Below are 20,197 nucleotides of genomic sequence, written 5' to 3'. Positions count from 1 at the left end.
ATTTATATTATTTAATAAATATTGCTAATATATTAGATTAACTATAATATAGTATATTATAGAATAATATAATATAATAAACATGTTGATAACAACTCTATATTAATTACATTTAATATATTATGTTAGATATTATATTAACACATTCTCAAACTCAAAACCAAAACACCGAACTTAAAACATCTAAAAGATGTTTTGAAATAAATGTTGTGTTTTTGGTTAGAGGATGATTTAGCTTAAAAAAACACCATGGTTTCCAAACACGTGGTGTTTTGCGTGGTGTTTTGTTTTTGACAAAAACACCATGGAAACAAGTAAAACACCACGGTATTCAAACGGAGCCTTAACTTTTCTAAAAGCACCCCTATCCGTAAATGACAAATGACTAAACTGTACTTGAGAGAAAGATCTTACTTAATCATTTGATATTTTACAAGCAATGAACCGCCTCTTCCCTGGTTGGGGCTTTTTTCCCTTTTTCTCAAGGAGATGTTAGTTATTTTTCTTACTAGTAGAGGGACCACGACAAAAAGTTGAAAGTTCAAGAGAGTTATATGAAAACCCTGTTAGTAGAATAAACGAAGTTCAGGTCTTTACGTCAAAACCAACTCAAGGTTTGGAGCGGTTTATGAAATTTATCCAATTATTTTCATGCCCTTATTTGTTTAATCATGAAAATGATACAACACCTCGTTTGTTTGCGTGAAAATTGAGTGAAGTGAGAATGAAATGAAGCAAGAAATGAAGCAAAATTAATGTGAAAATGAGATGTTCATTTCTATTATCACGTTTGGGTACAACTTAGAGAATAAAGAGGGAATGAACATATTTTCTCTACCATCTCATGGGAAATCCTCATCCCCACATAAAGTGGGAATGAAGAGAAAATAAGAATAGGCATTCTAGCTTCCAAAAAGAGATTGTGTTCGTAGTAAGGAATGAGAAGTAGAAACCATCAATCAATTTCCACTCATTCTCCCAAAAGTACTTATGCCAGTAAGATTATTTTAGTTCTAAAATATATTATATTTTCTCAATTTTTGAAAGGAAGAAAGAAGTGGTCTTTCCAGGTGGCTAAGTTGAGTTTCTTATAATCAATGTAGACTCGCCATCGAGCTTAGATTCGAAGGAATTAGTGTCATTCTGGATTACGGTGATCCTTGACTTTTTAGGAACAATCTAGACCGGACTCACCCAAGAATGATCAGAAATGAGATAAATGATCTTATTACCAATATATTTTAAAATATCTTTCCAAACAGCTTCTTTCATCATCGGATTTAACCTACACTAGGTTTGGCATCATTTATCAAATGGATTCTATGTTAAATAATAATAGGCATAAGAATAGCTATTTAAACGTAAGCAGAACAACTTAACCATAACCATAACAACAAAATCATAACCTTAACAACAAAGCCATAACCATAACAACTAAGCTGTAACCATAACAACCAGGGCATGACCATAACAACTAAACAATAACCATAACAATTTAGCCATAAGCATAACAACCAACCCATAACTTTAACAACCAGATCATAACCTTAACAATTAATGCATAACCTTATCAACTAAGCTGTAACCTTAACAATGTTTCCTTAATCTTAACAACAAAGTCATAATCTGAATGCACAACATTATAACAAACATTCTAAATGGGTATCATCCAATACATATTGTTAGATGCTAATACAAAATGTTACTAAGTAATACATATATTTAGCAACTAGATAGGCTCGTTGCATGTTTGTCGATTGTGACTTTCCATGTGGCATCGGGAGCACTTAACAGGACGGGTGTTCAACGACCTGTTGTTTATTCATCTGGTATATGGTCTTCCACGTCTTTTATAGTAAGGGGAGGCTTTAACAGACGGTCTTCTAGCGGTATAACATGCTTCTCGTAATCTAAAATAAAAAAGAGAATCGGTTTATAAGTTGATCTAGGGCTGGGCGTATTCGGTTCGGTTCGGTTTTAAGCCCAATCCGCATCCAATCCGAATTTTTCGGATTCTCAAAACTCTCATCCAGATCCAGATTTTTTTTCCCTTCATCTGAATATTCGGCCCAACCGAAATTCGGTTCAGTTCGGTTCGGTTTCGGTTTTGAACCGAATTAACTCCATTTCACAAAAATCTGGGTAAGTTTTAGTTATATCCAAAACTGAAAAGAAGCAATCAAAACTGAAAAGAAACAATCAAAACTGTACTAAGCCACTTAATCAAATTGTATGATCTGAATATAACTAGCTTAATACACTAGGAGGACCATGTAATTATGTAGCCTTTTTTAGAGAAAGAACAATGTTTGGCAGGCACACACACCTTTTGATGATTTTCGTTAATTTTTAGCTGTCTTTTTCTCATCAAGAATTATCTTATATCCTTGACAGGCTATACAATAGGTTAATTTGATATCCAGTACCAGCAAGCTGTATTCATGTTATCACTGAAATTTGACCAAAACACTAAATTTATCCTTCAACCTCAACATCTTGTATTGATTTACGGAAATCTCATTTAACTATATCAGCGTACTCAAATATATGTTAGTATAAACTCCACCCCACAATTCTTAAATGCTAAACATTCAGCCATAAATTTTCTTCACACCCAAGGCTCGCAGCTACTTTTTGTTTAAGAATTCGGTTCGGTTTTTTTTGGGCGGTTCAGGGGTTCAAACCGGATCTAGACCAGTTTAATTCGGTTCGGGCGGTTTAGAGACTTCTTCTCATCCATTTAATTCGGTTCGGTTAACCGATCCGTTTTTTCGGGCGATTTTTTCGGTTGAACCGGTTTGTTTCGGTTTTTGCCCACCCCTAAGTTGATCTGAATGTTATAGCTGTTATAAATCAATCACAATATTGATAAATATCTCGTCTCATCCAAGTAATTGCAGCACAAGCGTGCTTGCAAGGAATACAGGTGATATCCCAAGACCTGCATGAACATGTTCGATTCATCAAATCTACACGACAAGTTATAAGATTCAACCTCTATAATATCTTCTGTCGAATGTTTAATATGCAAGCAACTTCCATGATGAATATTATCACTCAACACTATCTCCGCTTCTTGACATAAGTATCCAGACTAATTCACTACCATAAGCCTTCTTTCATGTATGTGCTCCATGATTTGCTTTTGTATTGTCTCCACCAAAGGTAAGATACGTAACATTCGTGCATTTCTTATCCAATTGTTAAAGGACCCAGAAACGTTTGAAGTAACATGGTCATACCTATAAATCACATGAAAAAATTTTATAAGTTTTACTATAACCTTAACAACTAAGATGTAAGCATAACATCTAAGACGTAACCTTACCAATAAAAACCTTACCTTAACAATAAAATGGTAAACTTAACAACAAAACTCTAACCTTAACAATCAAAACCTAACTTTAACAATAAATCTATAGACGTAACAACAAAACTATACCCTTAATAACCAAAATCAAACCTTAACAACTAATCTGTAGACTTAATAACGAAACTGTAACTTTCACAATAAAACTGTACCATTAACAACCAAAACTGTAACCAGAAGGCATTTGAGACTTTGAAGACTAAGTTGACTACAGCGTCGGTGTTGATCATCCCGAACAGTGATAAGAACTTTGTCGTCTATACGGATGCATCGTTAACGGGTTTAGGAGGTGTTTTGATGCAGACCCAGAGACTAGTAGCTTACATTTTGAGACAATTGAGGACTCATGAGCAGAACTATCCCACACATAACTTAGAGTTAGCAACAGTGGTCTTCAGACTGAAGACGTGGAGACATTACCTCTATGGGGTACAATTTGAGGTTTTCACGGACCACCAGAGTCTGAAGTATCTCTTCTCCCAGAAGGAACTCAACCAGAGGGAGCGGCAATGGGTCGAGTTCATTAATGATTATGAGTTCACGATTCCGTATCATCTGAGGAAGGTAAACATTGTAGCAGTCGCATTAAGTAGAAAGCATCGTCATCAGATTTTAGCTTTGAGATGTTCATTATATCGAGATCTTCCCAACCTTAGCCAATTCGATTTGATGCCAGAGATAGGCAGGAGCAGCGCATTTTTGGGAACTTTAGTTGTGCAATTATCTTGGACTGATAGAGTATTTAGAGCTCAGCTGGAGGACTCTTGGATTCAAATCCGAAAGGTAGAGATTTCCAAAGAGCTCAATGTTGATTGGACTGTTGGAGCAGATGGAGATCTTCGAATGAATGGCCGGTTAGTCATACCGAATAATCCGTAGTCGAAGAAGGAATTATTTGACGAGACGCATTGCACCAGGTACACAGTGCATCCAGACACAACCAAAATGTACAAGGACCTAAAGAGACATTTTTGGTGGAGCGACATGCGTAGGGATTACGGAGTATGTAGCTAAGTGTTTTACCTGTCAACAAGTGAAGATAGAACATCAGAGACCCGCGAGAACTCTATAGCTTTTACCCATTCCCGAGTGGAAGTAGGAAGATATTTTCATAGATTTTATAGTAGGCTTATCGAGATCTAATAAAGGGAATGATTCAATTTTGGTGATTATAGACCGATTGACAAAGTCGACGCATTTTATACCGGTGAAGACGACACACACGGCGGAGACTTATGCGAGGATTTTCATCCGGGAAATCGTGAGACTACATGGAGTTCCATATACGATTGTATCAGATCAAGGCTCATTATTCACTTCGCATTTCTGGAGGAGCTTCCAGAATTATTTCGACAGCAAGCTATCGTACAACAGTGTTTTCCACTCGCAAACAGATGGACAAACAGAGAGAGTCAACCAAGTGTTGAAGGACATATTGTGGGCATGTATCATCGATTTCTAGGGGAGTTGGGAGGATCACATCCCTTTGATTAAGTTTGCTTATAACATCAGTTATTCAGCGACTATAGGTATGTCACCATATGAGGTGTTATACGGGAAGCCTTGTAGATCCCCGATTTGTTAGACAGAACCGGAGGACAACTTGTTACTTGGACCACAACTTGTAAGACAAACTACAGAGAAGGTAGCACTAATTCGGGAGCGTATTCTTATAGCGAAAAGTAGGTAGAAGACCTACGCAGTTCAGAGGCGACGACCGCTAAAGTTCTAGGTTGGGGACTATATTTTATTGAAAGTATCGTTGATGAAGGGAGTTCAGCGAGTTAGAAGATGGGGAAAGCTTGCCCCGAGGTATATTGGCCCATTCAGGATTGTTGAGTGTATTGGAGCCGTTTCGTATCGGCTAGATCTTCCAGTATCGATGTTGAGTATACATGATATTTTTCATGTTTTGATGCTCAAGAAGCATTTACGTGACGATGAGCAACAACGAGTATTGGACGCACAGGAGATTGAGCTTCATATGATTTGACCACCATTGAGATCTCACTTTGTATTCTTACCAAGGAGGACAAAAGACTTAGAAACAAAGTGATACATTTAGTTAAAGTTCAATGGAACCAGAAAGGAGCTGAGGAAGCTTCTTGGGAGCACGAAGAGGATATGCGTCGTGACTACCCGTACCTGTTTGAACATGTAAAATGATTGGTTATAAATTTCTTGTGTTTATGATTATTTTCCATAGTCATGTTTATACTTAACGCTGGAATGGAGGTATTAACACTTAGCTCATAAATATTCGGAACACATGGTATATATATGGGGGATTCCTTATTTGGATTTTTCGCTCGACGTATTAGTTCCGTTTAGTTAGGAGTTAAGTGAGAGTATTTGCATTCTAGATTGTTAAGTGTAAATATCGCTTATATTTTATATCTGGAGATTAATGGTACGAGATATGTACGTAGGGGTTTTCTTGTCTGGATTACCCCTTTATCGTGCTTTTCTCATATTATTAATCTCTAAGATACAATTGCGGAATTTCGAGGATGAAATTCTTTAAAAGGGGGTGAATGTAAAACCCCGTGAATTTTGGAAAGTAGTGTGAATTATATTGATAAATGAGCTCTAATTATAATAAATATTATTTATGGATGAATGATTATGCTAACAATTAATTTGAGATCAATTAAGAGTATATATGAGAGTATACAAAGGTTAAACATGCATAAAGAAGAAATCTAGAAAAAATGATCGGTTAAGAGTATATCTGTATTACACACCAATAAAGTTCGAATCTTGAAAAACTAAAAAGACAAACGTTGTAGGTATCTTCAGTATATTTCCAACACATCTTAAATCAACTCATTTCGAGGTCGTACGTGAAAGTTACAGTCAAAATACCAAAGACTATTTTCTTAGTCTGACTAGGTTTTCTGTTTCGGGTTTGGGCTGTTTTGATTCGAGTTTGCAGTTATATATACATGTTTACACACATAAAACACATTATTTCATCAGTATTCCAAACCCTAGCAGCCCCTCTATCTCTCTTTCAAACCCTAATCATAATTTGTGAGATTTGGGAGAGTTCTTGAGGCGTTTGTCGAGAGGAAGACGAGATTTTGTGACTTTGGTGAATAGGGATCTTGCACGCACGTGTTTAGGAGTTCAACATGACGTTTGAGGCAAGATCATCTTCCTCCAAACCTTTCACTGTAGTTAATTCAATATATAATATGTTTAATTGAAGAATCTCATGTTTAAGCTTAACCCGATGTTTTAAAATCTTAATTCAGGATGTTAATCTTTAAACCAATATGAAAATCTGTAGTTTTAGTTGCTGTTTATATTAGTTTGATGATCATGATCATTAGGGTGGTATTTAATTTCGTTTTTAATCTTTTTATATGCCTCATGTTGATAAAAATAAGTTTTTAAATAAAGTTACAAAATACAAAACATCAGAAACTTAAACTTGTATTTTCCTCTCTGGCCCGATCGACCGACGAAGACTAGCTGGTCGACCGGTGAGGGCCTGAGCGTGCATATTGTGTGCACGGTTGCTTTCGGTCGACCAACGCTCTAAGGGCGGTCGACCGACCTGTGTTCTCTTTTGTTTGAAGTGTTGTTTTTACACCTCTTATTTTCAAACGCGGGGTTCGAGGCGTATGATGATACACGTACAAGTATACATGTATAGTATTGTAACACATACATGAGTATCCTGAAGAGGATTAATACAGTTATTGTTTCGATTACACGGGAGATATGAGTTATTTAAACATTATATACATGTATATATATCGTTGATGAGCACCGCTCATTACTACTTGGGATAGTACGTCGATATACCATTAGTACATGTCATTGAGTCGGGTTTTAGGATGCTTGATCTAGTAGTCCGTCCGCACGTAGATGCGATGAGGCTTGTGAGCCGTATACCTAGGATGCCTGATTTGGTAGTCCGTCCCGCATGATAATGCAATAAATTATAAACTTTGCAAGGATTTGCATTGTGATAATTATTTGATAGCCTGAGTCTTGGTGGACGCCATTATGAACATGACTTATCGATGGGTTATATATGACCGAGGTACTTTACTCTTGTAAGTACGCGGGATTATATGCAGTTGTTTACATTATCTTCCAAAGGATAGTGAAAGATATTTTTGGTCCGATATTTGTGATGACTTTACTTCCTTGTATTGCTTTTATTTATTTCTAGTTTGGAAATGATAATTAGCGATTCACAATTTGAGACATATGGTATATACATGAAGGGTTCGCTTGACGTACCAGTTTCATGTTGTGAGTTTTTAATTAGTAATTCTATTTAGATTGTTTATTCTTAGTTCGGTATTGATATTTAGTCATCTACAATTTGAGACACATGGTATATATATGAGGGTTTCCTTGTTTAGATTATTTCACTCGATGTACTACGTCTCGTGTTGTAGGTTTCTAAATATTAATTCCTTTTAGATACAGGGTAAATAATCTAGGTAGACTATGCTTAATAGATAGAACCTCCATCATATCTAGTAGCCCTTTCCCTGGGAATGATGAAGATGATCTTGCTATAGCGCTCTGATGCTCTTGTTGTTTCTCTTTTTATTTTCCAATTCCTTTCAGGCAGCAGCTCAGAGTTTCGGAGAGCCGCAGAATGACGGACTTCCAGCATAGTCGCAGTTACATGTTTGGTAGATGAGACTCCACCATAGTTGATATTTTCTTTCAGACATTTAGAATTTTGTATTTCATCTTGTAAATGTTGTGTGCCTTAGTTTATTTTCAGTTGACTCATATTGAGATACTTCACACTTATTTCAGACTTCAGTTGTATTCAGTTTATTCGGTTGATGCATGATTATATTTATTAGATATCTCTTTTTACATCATGTCTAATGTATTTATTTCCCTTATTTTGTCTGTTTTCTACCTACACTTGTTGTTAATTCCACTAGAAAGATATTACTGTGATGGTGAAACATGTTGTTGCATAGTGTGAGTGCATGACAGGTTTGACATCTCTGGATTCACATTAGACTGCAGCTATGTGTGAAAACATGAGCGTCACATAGGGGCTTTGGGATTGTTGAAAAAGCCTTTTGAAGGGCGGGGGAAACTTGTAAGAGAATTGGGGGCTAGAAGCAATTTTTCCTGGACTAAAATTTCAACCTATCACCTGGGCTATATAGAACTTACAAGAAACAAACTAGACGGCGGCAGCTTAAAAGTCCACTTCTTCAAAAGAAACATCATCAGGCAAACTAGTAACACAAACATGTGCATTGACCTTCAAGTCAAACCAACTATCTGGAGGTTTATTTGCTTCCTGCCAAAGTAAGATTGTGCAAGTGTGAGCAACCTCGCCAGATATCATAATATATACAAGATTTTACCTCATTAGATATCATAATATATGATAGATTTGAGATTCATCCCAATTTACTTTTGTAATATCCAAGTAAAGCTACCCAAGAAATAAAAAGTTGAATGCATACTATAGATCTGGTAGACAACAAATAATTATGCAACTATCACAGACAGAATACCTACAGGCAATTCGTTGAAATCAAACCAACAAGATTATCAAAAGCTATAACAAGCAAACATACAGACTTCACAAAGACAACTATGAAAAGAAAATGGATTCACAATTTTTCAGTGGCCTTCTCACGCCAGTTTTTGCTTCGCATCTGGTATTATCTCAGTTTTTTTATAACAATAGGAGTTCCTCTGTAAGATTTAGGGTCAGTTTGGCAAACTACACAAAACTGGGTCAATATTAGTCCTGATCGGGTTTTGTGCTAAACTGATTTTGTTTTTATTTGGACCAGTACCCCCCTGGTCCAAATGAAAATCAGTTTAAGGCCACCGTTTGGCCTATGAAAACAGGGCTAGATCTGGCTTTGTTGTTTGCCAAACAAAAAATCTTCAAAACCAGGCCAAGTTTGAACCTGACCCAGTTTTGGTCTAGTTTTTATAAGCCAAAAAAGACCCCTAAACTGGTTTTCGCTTGGACAGAAGGAGAGCGCTGGTCCAAACTAAAACCAGTTTAGAATGAAACTAGGTCATGACTGATCCCGGTCCGGTTTTTGATATTTTTTCCAAACACCCCCTAAGATTGCGATCCCATTTATAAGTAATCCGTCATCACCAGTGAATTCTTCTTCACCGTCTGGTGCAGTTGATGGCCTTTCATCAGTATCTATTTCTGTTCTCTCATTGACTCCCATCTCCAAACTCACCATTGGTGCCATTTTTAAAGAGCCTCTGCCTCTTTCACCCTCCTCCTCCTCCCATTTCGCAAAGTCGTCGCCAGCATTTTCCGAGAACTCTGCAACACCCAGTATGTTGTAAGTTGGGGAACCTGAAAGTAGAACCAAACAATGGCATAAAAATCGGAATATATTAATAATCAAAAACAACAAAAGCAATCTAAAAGATCAAATAAAACCCCCCAAATTAAGTGCCAGTAAACTAGTTGAGGGTGAAAAGTGCTACTCAAGGTACAGATGCCAGGGTTACATGTAATTTAACCATTGTAACACAAACTATATTGAATCAACAAATAAGTAGGGAAATGGGAAATGTTCGGAATTTCCTATTACCAAAAAAAATCTATTCGATAATCATGCGTATATTCTCATTAGTAAATTTTCTACTCATTAGTTATATAAACATGAATTAAGGTTAAAAAAAGGGCAAAGATCAAAGGTAAACCTGGTTACTCAGAGATCGTACAAGGACCAACAGACTCATGATTCACTAGTAAATACTCACCGCTTATTAAATAGAATATACATTACCTGTCATCTCATTAGAAATGCTCATTCTCACATAATGCCTGCCATCTCATTAGAAATGCTCATTCTCACATAATGCCGGAATTGAAAATGATCTTTCTTTCTAGCTTCCAAAAAGAAGTTGTGTTCGGGAGGAAGAAATAAGAAGTGAAAATTATCATTCAATTCCCCTTTATACCCCCCAAAGGTACTAATGTCAGCAAAATTATTTCACTTCTGAAATATGTCATCTTTTCTAAATTTTTGAGAAAAACAGAAAATAGTCTGATCAATTGAGATTTCTGCCTTCACTCTCAAATCAGAAGGAAAAAGGTATAAACAAAAAGAACGCATAACGATTTAAGTATTAAGGGTATAACTTCAACAAAAACAAGAAAAATCAATACTACAACTAAATGATGAGAAAAATAAGAATCCATGTTTAGCAGAACAATACAGTGCAAAAATCCGGAGCTAGGAAAATTCACATGGCGGACAACAACAACAAAACCTTTATGAAAAGGAGGCTAAAAACAATTGAGAACGGTATACCTCCACACTAAAATGAATTCGTCGTGATACCAGCTGGATCTCAGACGAGCAAAAACCAACATTCAAAAAGAAAGATAAGGCAAAATTTTCATAAAGTACTAGACATCAACATAATTAGTGATTGCAATTTGTACAGTTAAATTACATTCTCCATTCTCAGTTCTCATGCACAAGGAGACCCACTATAACAGAGTGAACACAAATTAGAACCAGAATATCACGTCCTCTGTAGAAAAAGTTCTGCACAAGAAACACACATCAATCTGCTTCCAGCTCTGCACCGAACTGCTCCAGTCTCGCAGCATCAGCATCGTAATCACGAATACGAGCATGGTTGACAGTACCATCATCTTCACTTGCATGTACCAAGTTGCCGCCGAACCTACAGACAAGAGAGGGATAGCGGTTGGGTACATATACACGTCACTGCAAAATGACAATCGAACCTCATGGATAATATCTAGGGTAAATTGCATAGACCCCCTCTAGTATCGCTATTTTCAAAGGGCACTTCCACTTTTGCAGATAGACCTCCTGGGTTAAATTTTTTCTGACTCTTTTACCCTACGTGAAATTTTGGCAGATATTGCCTACGATATTTATACATTCGATTACTAATAAATATATGTTAAATAAGTAAGTGCACAACTAGCTGTTCTGCACAATCTACAACAATTTAACAACACAGAAACATAGATCAAGCCAGTGATACTAAGGGGGTCTGTGATTTAACCCTAATATCTATGGCGAATATACCTACTAAGGGAGTCTACGTGCTTTATTTAAGCCTAATATCTATGGCGAATATACCATCTGTCTTGCATAGGTTTACAAAGCCTAAATCGATCTAATTCTCTCTCATCTAAGTGACCAAACAGAGAAATTAATTTCATGCAACTTTCTAGTCAGACTCAACCCATGACAGGAAATGAAAGATTCTGGACCTTAAGAAAATAATACTTTTGGCTAGAAACGGCTGAAAACAAATGTGCCATTAAACATAACCTGATGTGTAAGTGGTTTCTAGCAAGTTCAGGCACAATTGATAAGTCTCTCCTAGTTCATGTTGCCTCTGGCACTCAAATAATAGAAAATTTAGATGCGTAACATGTAAACATAGCCATTTATAAGAGGTAGACAAGTCGTGTACCACGCGTAGATATATAGGGCATCTGTTTACAATACCAAGCAGACTAAGGATTTGGAATGGATTGAATCCTGGTTTCCAAGAATACCTAGCGCAGGAATAACACTCAATTGCTTTCATAAACATAGTTATTCCATCTTGTTTATAGGTACAGCATAAACTTCCGGTTGATATCTTGATATAGATGCACATTTTTAAAGTTTAAATCAAAATGCACCTAATGGTAATGGTGTTTTGCATACGCAGAAAGAAACCATTGAGCTTCCTGCATTGACCAGTGGAAAGTGCCCGTCTATAGCGGTACATTTGTGTGTGATTAAACGAATGAATGAGGTAAAATGCCAGAGCAATGCGTATTTTGCTGCTGGTGGTGCCATGGTGGTGGCATGGTAATTGGTGGTGGTTAAGGTCGCTAGAATAGAAATCACAAACTGCACAACTGATACTAAAACCAATTCTTAGCCCTAAAATCAAGTTAATGCATCATAAACACCCTTACAAGCGCTATGATAACAATAGCCTGAAATAGTGCTTAGAACTTCGCAATGATCATGGTCTTTTTTCATTGCCTAGTAAATTAGGTCAGGTAGAGCCTGTAGAAACTTCAGAAGTTCCAACAGTATGTAGTTTATGGTTATTCCAACAGTATGTAGTTTATGGTTATTTGTTCATATGACGAAATCATGTAGAAACACCTTTTTTCCTTTTGATTGATTGATACAGTTGAGTCTTGCATGAGACACTTAACAAAGAAGTGTTACGTAGTTGCAGACAAAAGTGAAACTAGAATAGCTGCTGCAATAATCTGAAAGAAATGTACCATCTGCCATTCAGGAGCTCAATGCACTTAGCACCATCTCTTCGATCCTTGAACTTCACTAAAATGACACCTTGAGGGTGATTTTCACACACCTGCAAAAATACATTTACCAATAACATACATTAAACAAAAAAATCAAAATTCAGTTGGCTGACACAATATGCCATCTATTGGTGGCTATGCACAAAAAAAGATTAACGACATATGAAGGAGAATGAGGTTGACATGTAACAAGAACATGAATACAATTTATGAGATATCAAGAAGAATGAGGTATAAAGGAGAATGAGTTGGCATCTAACAAGAAAGTTTTATTGCAATTTCATCCTTCTGTTATTTTTTTAACCATGGTTGGGTTAACCCTTAACCTAACATTTGTAATTACCCAAATAGCCCTCTAGTATATGTTCCCCCTCAAAGCAACCTAATGGCCACTCAGTTCTCAAATTCTTCCCGCTCTCTAAAAGAGGAGATAACATCCCCCAAATCGCATTGTTAGAATTAGTATTTTGGTTATCGGGTTAGGGCCCATTTACCCATTAGCCTATTACCCATATGTAACCCTATATAAACTCATGTGAATGAATGGAAGAGGCAAGCTCTCTAAATTCTCTATTTCAACATGGTATCAGAGAAACCCTAACCCTACCTTTTTCTTTCAGCCGCCGCCTCTCCACTGGAAAGCAAAAAAAAAAAAAAAAAAAAAGGGCAACAAAACTGAACCTACCTGACGAAGCCGCCGCCGCGACGGAGCCCAGACGGAGTTCGACGAAGCTGTAGCCGCCGCGAAGCTCCAGATCTACCGCCGCGAAGATCCAGATCCACCGACGAAGTTGTCGCCGCCGCGAAGATCCAGGTCCGAGCTCCAGACCGACGAAGCCCAGATCCACCCCGTCGCCGCCCTTCCTTTTTTTTTAACGCTGCTGTTATTGTGATTTTCCTTTTTTTTTATTTGAGTTTGGGCCATTTGTTGGGCTTGATTGTTGGACTTTGTAAGGAGAGGAGTGATATGTTCTTTTACTTGATGGGGGTGTAAGAACTACAGAACAAAAAAAAAAGAAAAAAAAAAGAAAAAGAAAAAAAAATTTAATGAAAAATATATATTTATATATATATATTTATTAATATATATATATGAACAATTTTTCACTGTAGCTTCGGGTTCTAACCTTCGGGGGTTTATGAATTCTAACCCTTCGGGTTGATATACATTAACCTTCGGGTTTTTTATTTCTAACCTTCGGGTTTTATACCAGGAGATTGTGTTCCTCCTACTTCTGTACTATCCTGGTCTATAACAATGACAGGATCTGACATCTCTTCCGCTGCTATTACTACTACCCCTCCTACTGCTGAAATCTCTGCCCCCAAAGTTGTATTGGGGACTACTGTGAAGTTAAATGGTACTAACTATCTACTTTGGGCACAAGCCTTCCGTATCTTCATTGGTGCTCAGAACAAACTGGCTCATCTTCTGGCCCCACCTCCTGCATCTACGGATCCTACGTATTCTGCATGGATCTCTGCTGACTGTTGTGTGATGACTTGGCTTCTTAACAGCATGGAAGCCCAGATCAGTAGCAGTGTCATGTTTTCGAACACTGCTAAGGAGATGTGGGATAATTTAAAAATTATGTACGGGAATGAGAAAAATGCATCCCGTGTGTTTGAGTTGTATGAACGTCTTTTCTCTATTCAACAGGGTGATCGCTCTGTACCCGAATACTTTGGGGAACTGAAGAGTCTGATTGATGAATTGGAAATGCATCAGCCCGCTGTTACGGATGCCGCAACACTGTTGGGATATCGTAGGGACCTTGCTGTCTCCAAGTTCTTGTCTGGTCTACATCCCACTTTGCAGTTGGGATATTGTTGGGATATCCTAGAGAGGTTCACTGGACTGCTGCTTTGAGGATTTTAGCTTATGTCAAAAGTTGTCCTGGAAAAGGATTATTGTATAAGAAGCATGGACATCTACACATCTCTGCCTTTTCTGATGCTGGGTATGCAGGAGACATAGGAGATAGGAAGTCAACTTCTGGATTTTGCACATTTATTGGAGGAAATCTAGTTACTTGGAGGAGCAAGAAACAAGATGTTTCTCGATCTAGTGCAGAGGCAGAATACAGGGCTATGGCTCACACTGCATGTGAGATGATATGGTTACAGAAACTGTTGACAGAGCTTGGTTTTACTCAGCCTGGTCCTATGCCTATGCATTGTGATAACCAGTCTGCTATCTATATTGCAAAGAATCCAGTATTTCATGAGAGAACTAAGCACATTGAAGTTGATTGTAACTTTGTTAGAGATGCTTGGGAAAAGAAAGTGATCTCTCTTCAGTTCACTCCATCCTCCGAACAATTGGCTGATATTCTCACTAAAGCTACATCACCTAAGGTGTTTTCTATTCTATGTAACAAGCTGGGCATGGTTGATATATATGCTCCAGCTTGAGGGGGAGTGTTAGAATTAGTATTTTGGTTATCGGGTTAGGGCCCATTTACCCATTAGCCTATTACCCATATGTAACCCTATATAAACTCATGTGAATGAATGGAAGAGGCAAGCTCTCTAAATTCTCTATTTCAACACGCATGAAACTGTGAGATTGAAAAAGAATTATCCCCATCTATAGTTTGAGATAATAAAGAAAAAAACCCCAACTTTTTTACTTTAGAAGAATAGTTGGGACGATGAGAAATGGATAGAGTAGAAAATTTAGAGAATTATATAGGGTTTAGAAGGAACATTACCATGGAAAGAGCTCTGAAGTAGGTTTGGAGGCATCCTTGACCTTTGTGTAAGAACTTTTTGGGTCTAAGTTTGAGGATAAGTGGGTTGTGGGTTCAAACCCGCTAAGAAATGGTAGGTGAATTTTAAATGAGGGTATAATGGGTAGATCCCCTCGTTAAGTTAAAGATGATGGAAAATTCCCCTCAGACTCACATTACTAAAGCACAGGATGAAATTGCAAAAGGCATATAGATTTGAGTGACTTCTGAGCAAATACTAAGAGCTGAGGGACTAATTTGCAATCATGGATGATTTAAGAGAATAATATGCGATTATCCCTTTAAAATAATATTCATGTCATTTGAAAAATCTGGGTGCTATTCTAAAGAGATGGCATTGTTAAACAATGAACTAAACTATGAATTCTGCCACCACAAAAGTCTACAACAGAATTTCTTTGTTAAATTTGATTGTCAGGCCATCCACAGTTAAAACCCAAAACTATATTCTTATGAGTCAAGGAGTAGGAGAATTGAACTTGAACACATAAAAAAAGGAATTTGAGGGAATTTTTCTTGGAAAAAAGTGATTTTTGGAGTGAGTCTTCCAGGAAGGTTGTCAAAAACCCTTTTTACAGTACAAGTTTAATAAGCTTTATCATTGCAGCAAGAAAAGAAACAAAAAAATAACTCGGAAGGATGCATAAGAAATGCACAGTCATCAAACAAATGGAAGCCTAAGTGCCACCAAGATGGTGTTAAGTAGCACCATGCATTTTCCACAAAATTTGACCAATAGATGGCTGCGTTAAGTTAAACCGATTGCATTAAAACACAAGCAGTCGGTCTAAATTGCTTCATGCATATTTTCATAGAATGGTTCAATTACAACCCATTACTCCAAGCATATGTCCATGGCGAAGTGAGCAATACTTTGCATGTAAGAATAGCAGGTTTCAAAGTTGAACATAAACTATTTTTAATATATTTTAATATAAAAAACTTCATAAATAGTGACAGCAGGAGGACTTAGTAGAGATACAATCTCATCCAAGTATTGTATTTTTACCTTAACAGATTCAACTGGACCCATCTTCATACATTCCTCTTGAACTTCTTCCTCTAGCTCCGGAAGAAGAGTCTCATCAGCCTGACAATGAAAAAATAAAAAGAACAAAGAACCACTCATGAGCAAATAATTATGATTTCAGAACCTAATAAAAATCCAACTCATAGATTAGAAGGGGTGAAATTTAAAAAAACAACCCTGCAAACAAAATTGTTGATACGATTCTACATGACCATTTTGATATGCTTACCCTCAATTCAGCAGGTTTAAACATATTTCGAAGGACAATAGTTGTTGGAATCGACACCTTTGCATCATCATGGCCACCTAGGTGAAATAAAGGTGAAGGCATCAAACAAAAGTGAATTTCCTACAAAATTCAGACAATTTAGCAGCAAAGTATGATACTAATGATGATTATCTGAACCAAGCACAATTCACAGTCAAAAATAAATATAAAAACTAGCGGGAGAGTTCTGGCTCATCGAAGTGACAATACTTTCATTTCTTCCATCCCTGTTACCGTGAATTACATCCTTTTATTCATTTTGCTGAATCTTGCTAACTCCAACTCCTTTGGATTCTAAGATTTCTCTCCACCTGTCTTTGTTAGATTTTATCACTCTGCCAATCTTATCAAGTAAGAAATATCACTATCAAACAACACACAACAAGACCCTAATTCACACGTCTTGTCAGCTCATCACAACCACAATGTACTTGATATTGCTTGAAAAAGGATGTGTGGTTTCTATGAAACAAAAATTGTCCGAAGAATGCAAGTAACCATTATTCTGGACTTAATGAAAGCGAAAGTAAAAAAAAAAAATTATCCCTTTTTTCTACAATTGCACGTTACATCTACGGGTACTGGTACAGATAGAAGTAGGGGACAAGGCAAATTTGTAATAGGTAGGGTAAGAGGACACGGCTATATAAGTGTATGTTACATATATTTATATGCATTAAAATTAATAATTTACATAAGATCAATATTGTCTTTTTCATGTACGCGCGATCACTATATAAGAAATAATACTTCACACTCCAAACTCACACTGGACTTAGAAAATAAAACTTAACTGAAAGAGCACCCCTTACATCGAACTACTCCTCTCCTTATATATGTTAGAAGAGAATAAAAGATACATATTTTAAGAAGACAACTGGCAAAGCACTGACAAAAGAAAGTTGGCAATGTACTGACAGAGAATCTTCTTTTCAAAAGCAGCTTTATTAAAGCTTTGCTTTTAAAAAAGCTTCTTTAAGAAGTACTGGATTCTGATGAGTGGCTCCCCGAGGCTCAACTCATAATGACCTATTTACTTTTTTTTCCTTTTCCTTTTAGGTCTGATGATGGAACCTGATTCAGTATTCCCATAGCAGTTTTCCAAATATCTTCTTCTTCTTCTTCTCCTTGTGCGTCTGGTAAAATGCTATCTTCACCACAAGAATCAATGCTCTTACTGGATTGTGTCTCCATATTATCAAATACTTCAAAAAACTGTCTTTTCATATGATCAAGACATTTTTGCTGAATTTTAGCATCAGAAGCTTGCGGGTACTTTCGCCTAATCATTTTGGCTAACTGCATCATAGGGTTAACCTTTTGAATCTCTTGAGACATAGATTGTTCGAGAACACTATTATTTCTCTCTATAATTTCTTCACTTAATTTGACATTTTCGTCAATAATTATTCCATTCCACCATCTACAATAGTGATTTCTTTTGAGAATAGGTAAATGTAAATCATCCCAATCAGACTCAAAGGTCCATGTCCATATCCATGGAATCTCTGTTTCAGAGAAGAAGTAAACAGCACATAAGCCTTCGATAATATATTGTCTTCCATTTTTGAAATGAGAGGATGAGACTCTACCCAAGCCGAATATAATTTGCTTATGGATTCGGGTAAGATGCTTAATTCAGCACACCATAGATTGTCCACCAATTGTAAAACCATGAAGGAATTCCTTTTTTAAGGGCTTCTGGACAAAGTTTTATCAGCCAGGTATGCTTTTTCTTGGGATTTTGATATAAAAATATATTATAAAATGCCTGCTTATAATCCCAATAATTAAAAGAATAAATTTTTTTTGAATTTTGGGCTTTAACCAGAGGCAAGTCTTGGTTTGGGTTTAGAGCCCACTTTCGAGGTAAAATAACTTCTTTGATGATGCATTTACTAAAATTGGGCGGAATAGTTCTATTTTCAGATCCCCAGAAATGGGTTATTTCCATTCCCTTTTGCATAATTAAAGTTCTCATCCAAGATCTGGATATTAATGACAATGTTGGGTAATAATTGTCATTCAAGTATCTTGTTCTGATATTTTTAATATCTTGCATTGAAAAAACATCTTCTGGTTCTAAATATAGAACTGTTTCTGATCACCTTTTAGGTGTCCAATTGGCTTCTTGTTTTACTATTGCTGAGAAAGGCTCAGGATTATTTTTCTGACTTACTTCATTTATAAGGTCATTTACTAGGCCTTTATAAAAGGCTGGGCTTTTAGCCTGACTTCCTGAATAATTCTTTTTTGTCACAGTTCTCCATGAACTGGATTCAGGATTCGAACTTTCAAAGAATTCATTAGGACTATAAGCCCTCTGACTGTGTTGAGGTGAATTATTACCTCTGCCTCTCCTCCCCCATAAAGAGGGATTATTCCGCTTCATGGGCACCCTGTAAAAATTCACGAGTAAGAAAATCGGGTAAGTAGTTATTACTACCTTTAATATATTCAATTTTAAATTCGTACATAGCAAGTTCAGCTTGCCATCTAGCAAAAATTTGTTTGGAAACAAGATTTTTAACGTCTTTTTCTATAACACTTTTAGCAGAGCTACAATCAATACGTAATAAAAATTATTGGTTAAGAATATCATCTCTAAATTTAGAAAGGCATTTAATAATAGAAAACATTTCTTTTTTAATAGTATAATAATTAAATTGGGCTTTATCCCATTTTCCAGAGGTAAATCTAACTAACTGTTCTTTTTTAGTAACAGGTCGATTTGTTTTAAGATTCCTTCATAACCTAGATTAGAGGCATCAGTTTCAACTATTTTAAACCAATCACTATTTGTTAAATGAGTACACGGTAAACATTTAACATTAATTTTTATTCTTTTAACAGCTTCAGTATGCTGATCTGTCCAAGGTTTAGCATTCTTTTTCAAACTATTATATAAAATAGCAGTGTCTTGGGCTAGATTTTTATAATAATCTGCAATATAATTAAGAGAGCCCAAAAATCTTTGTAGTTGTTTAGCATCATTAATAATATTGGGAAATTTAGAAGCAAATTCAATACTTCTATCAATAGGAATTATAATTCCTTTATGAATATTATGACCCAAAAATCTTGGGTTAAAAATAATTTTATTTTGGGAGCAGATACTGCTAAACCATTTCTTATAGCTAAATTTCTGATCCTCAAACTCGTTTATTATATTCGTACATAGCAAGTTCAGCTTGCCATCTAGCAAAAATTTATTTGGAAACAAGATTTTTAACGTCTTTTTCTATAACATTTTTAGCAGAGCTACAATCAATACGTAATAAAAATTATTGGTTAAGAATATCATCTCTAAATTTAGATCAACATGTTAAATATTTAGAAATTTAGCTATAAGAAATGGTTTAGCAGTATCTGCTCCCAAAATAAAATTATTTTTAACCCAAGTAAGATTTTTGGGTCATAATATTCATAAAGGAATTATAATTCCTATTGATAGAAGTATTGAATT

At 36.2% G+C, this 20,197-nt stretch overlaps 1 protein-coding gene across 4 annotated transcripts in view; it reads right to left on the bottom strand.

Moving 5' to 3' along the window:
• LOC109823814 (HIV Tat-specific factor 1 homolog) overlaps window positions 10,733–20,197 on the bottom strand; it is a 19,918-nt gene continuing 10,453 nt past the window's right edge. For all 4 annotated transcript variants that reach the window (XM_020390201.1, XM_020390203.1, XM_020390202.1 and 1 more), the window contains 4 exons: window positions 16,693–16,769; window positions 16,443–16,523; window positions 12,639–12,730; window positions 10,733–11,053 (listed from right to left, as the gene is read on the bottom strand). In XM_020390201.1, the coding sequence (XP_020245790.1) occupies window positions 10,930–11,053; window positions 12,639–12,730; window positions 16,443–16,523; window positions 16,693–16,769 (374 nt within the window). In that variant the 3' untranslated portion in view covers window positions 10,733–10,929. The remainder of the gene's footprint in view (window positions 11,054–12,638; window positions 12,731–16,442; window positions 16,524–16,692; window positions 16,770–20,197) is intronic.

This window comes from Asparagus officinalis, chromosome 9 (assembly GCF_001876935.1).
Source record: "Asparagus officinalis chromosome 9, Aspof.V1, whole genome shotgun sequence".
Classification (NCBI taxonomy): domain Eukaryota; kingdom Viridiplantae; phylum Streptophyta; class Magnoliopsida; order Asparagales; family Asparagaceae; genus Asparagus; species Asparagus officinalis.
The sequence above is the reverse complement of the archived record's forward strand: the minus strand, read 5'-3'. Positions and strand labels throughout refer to the sequence as shown.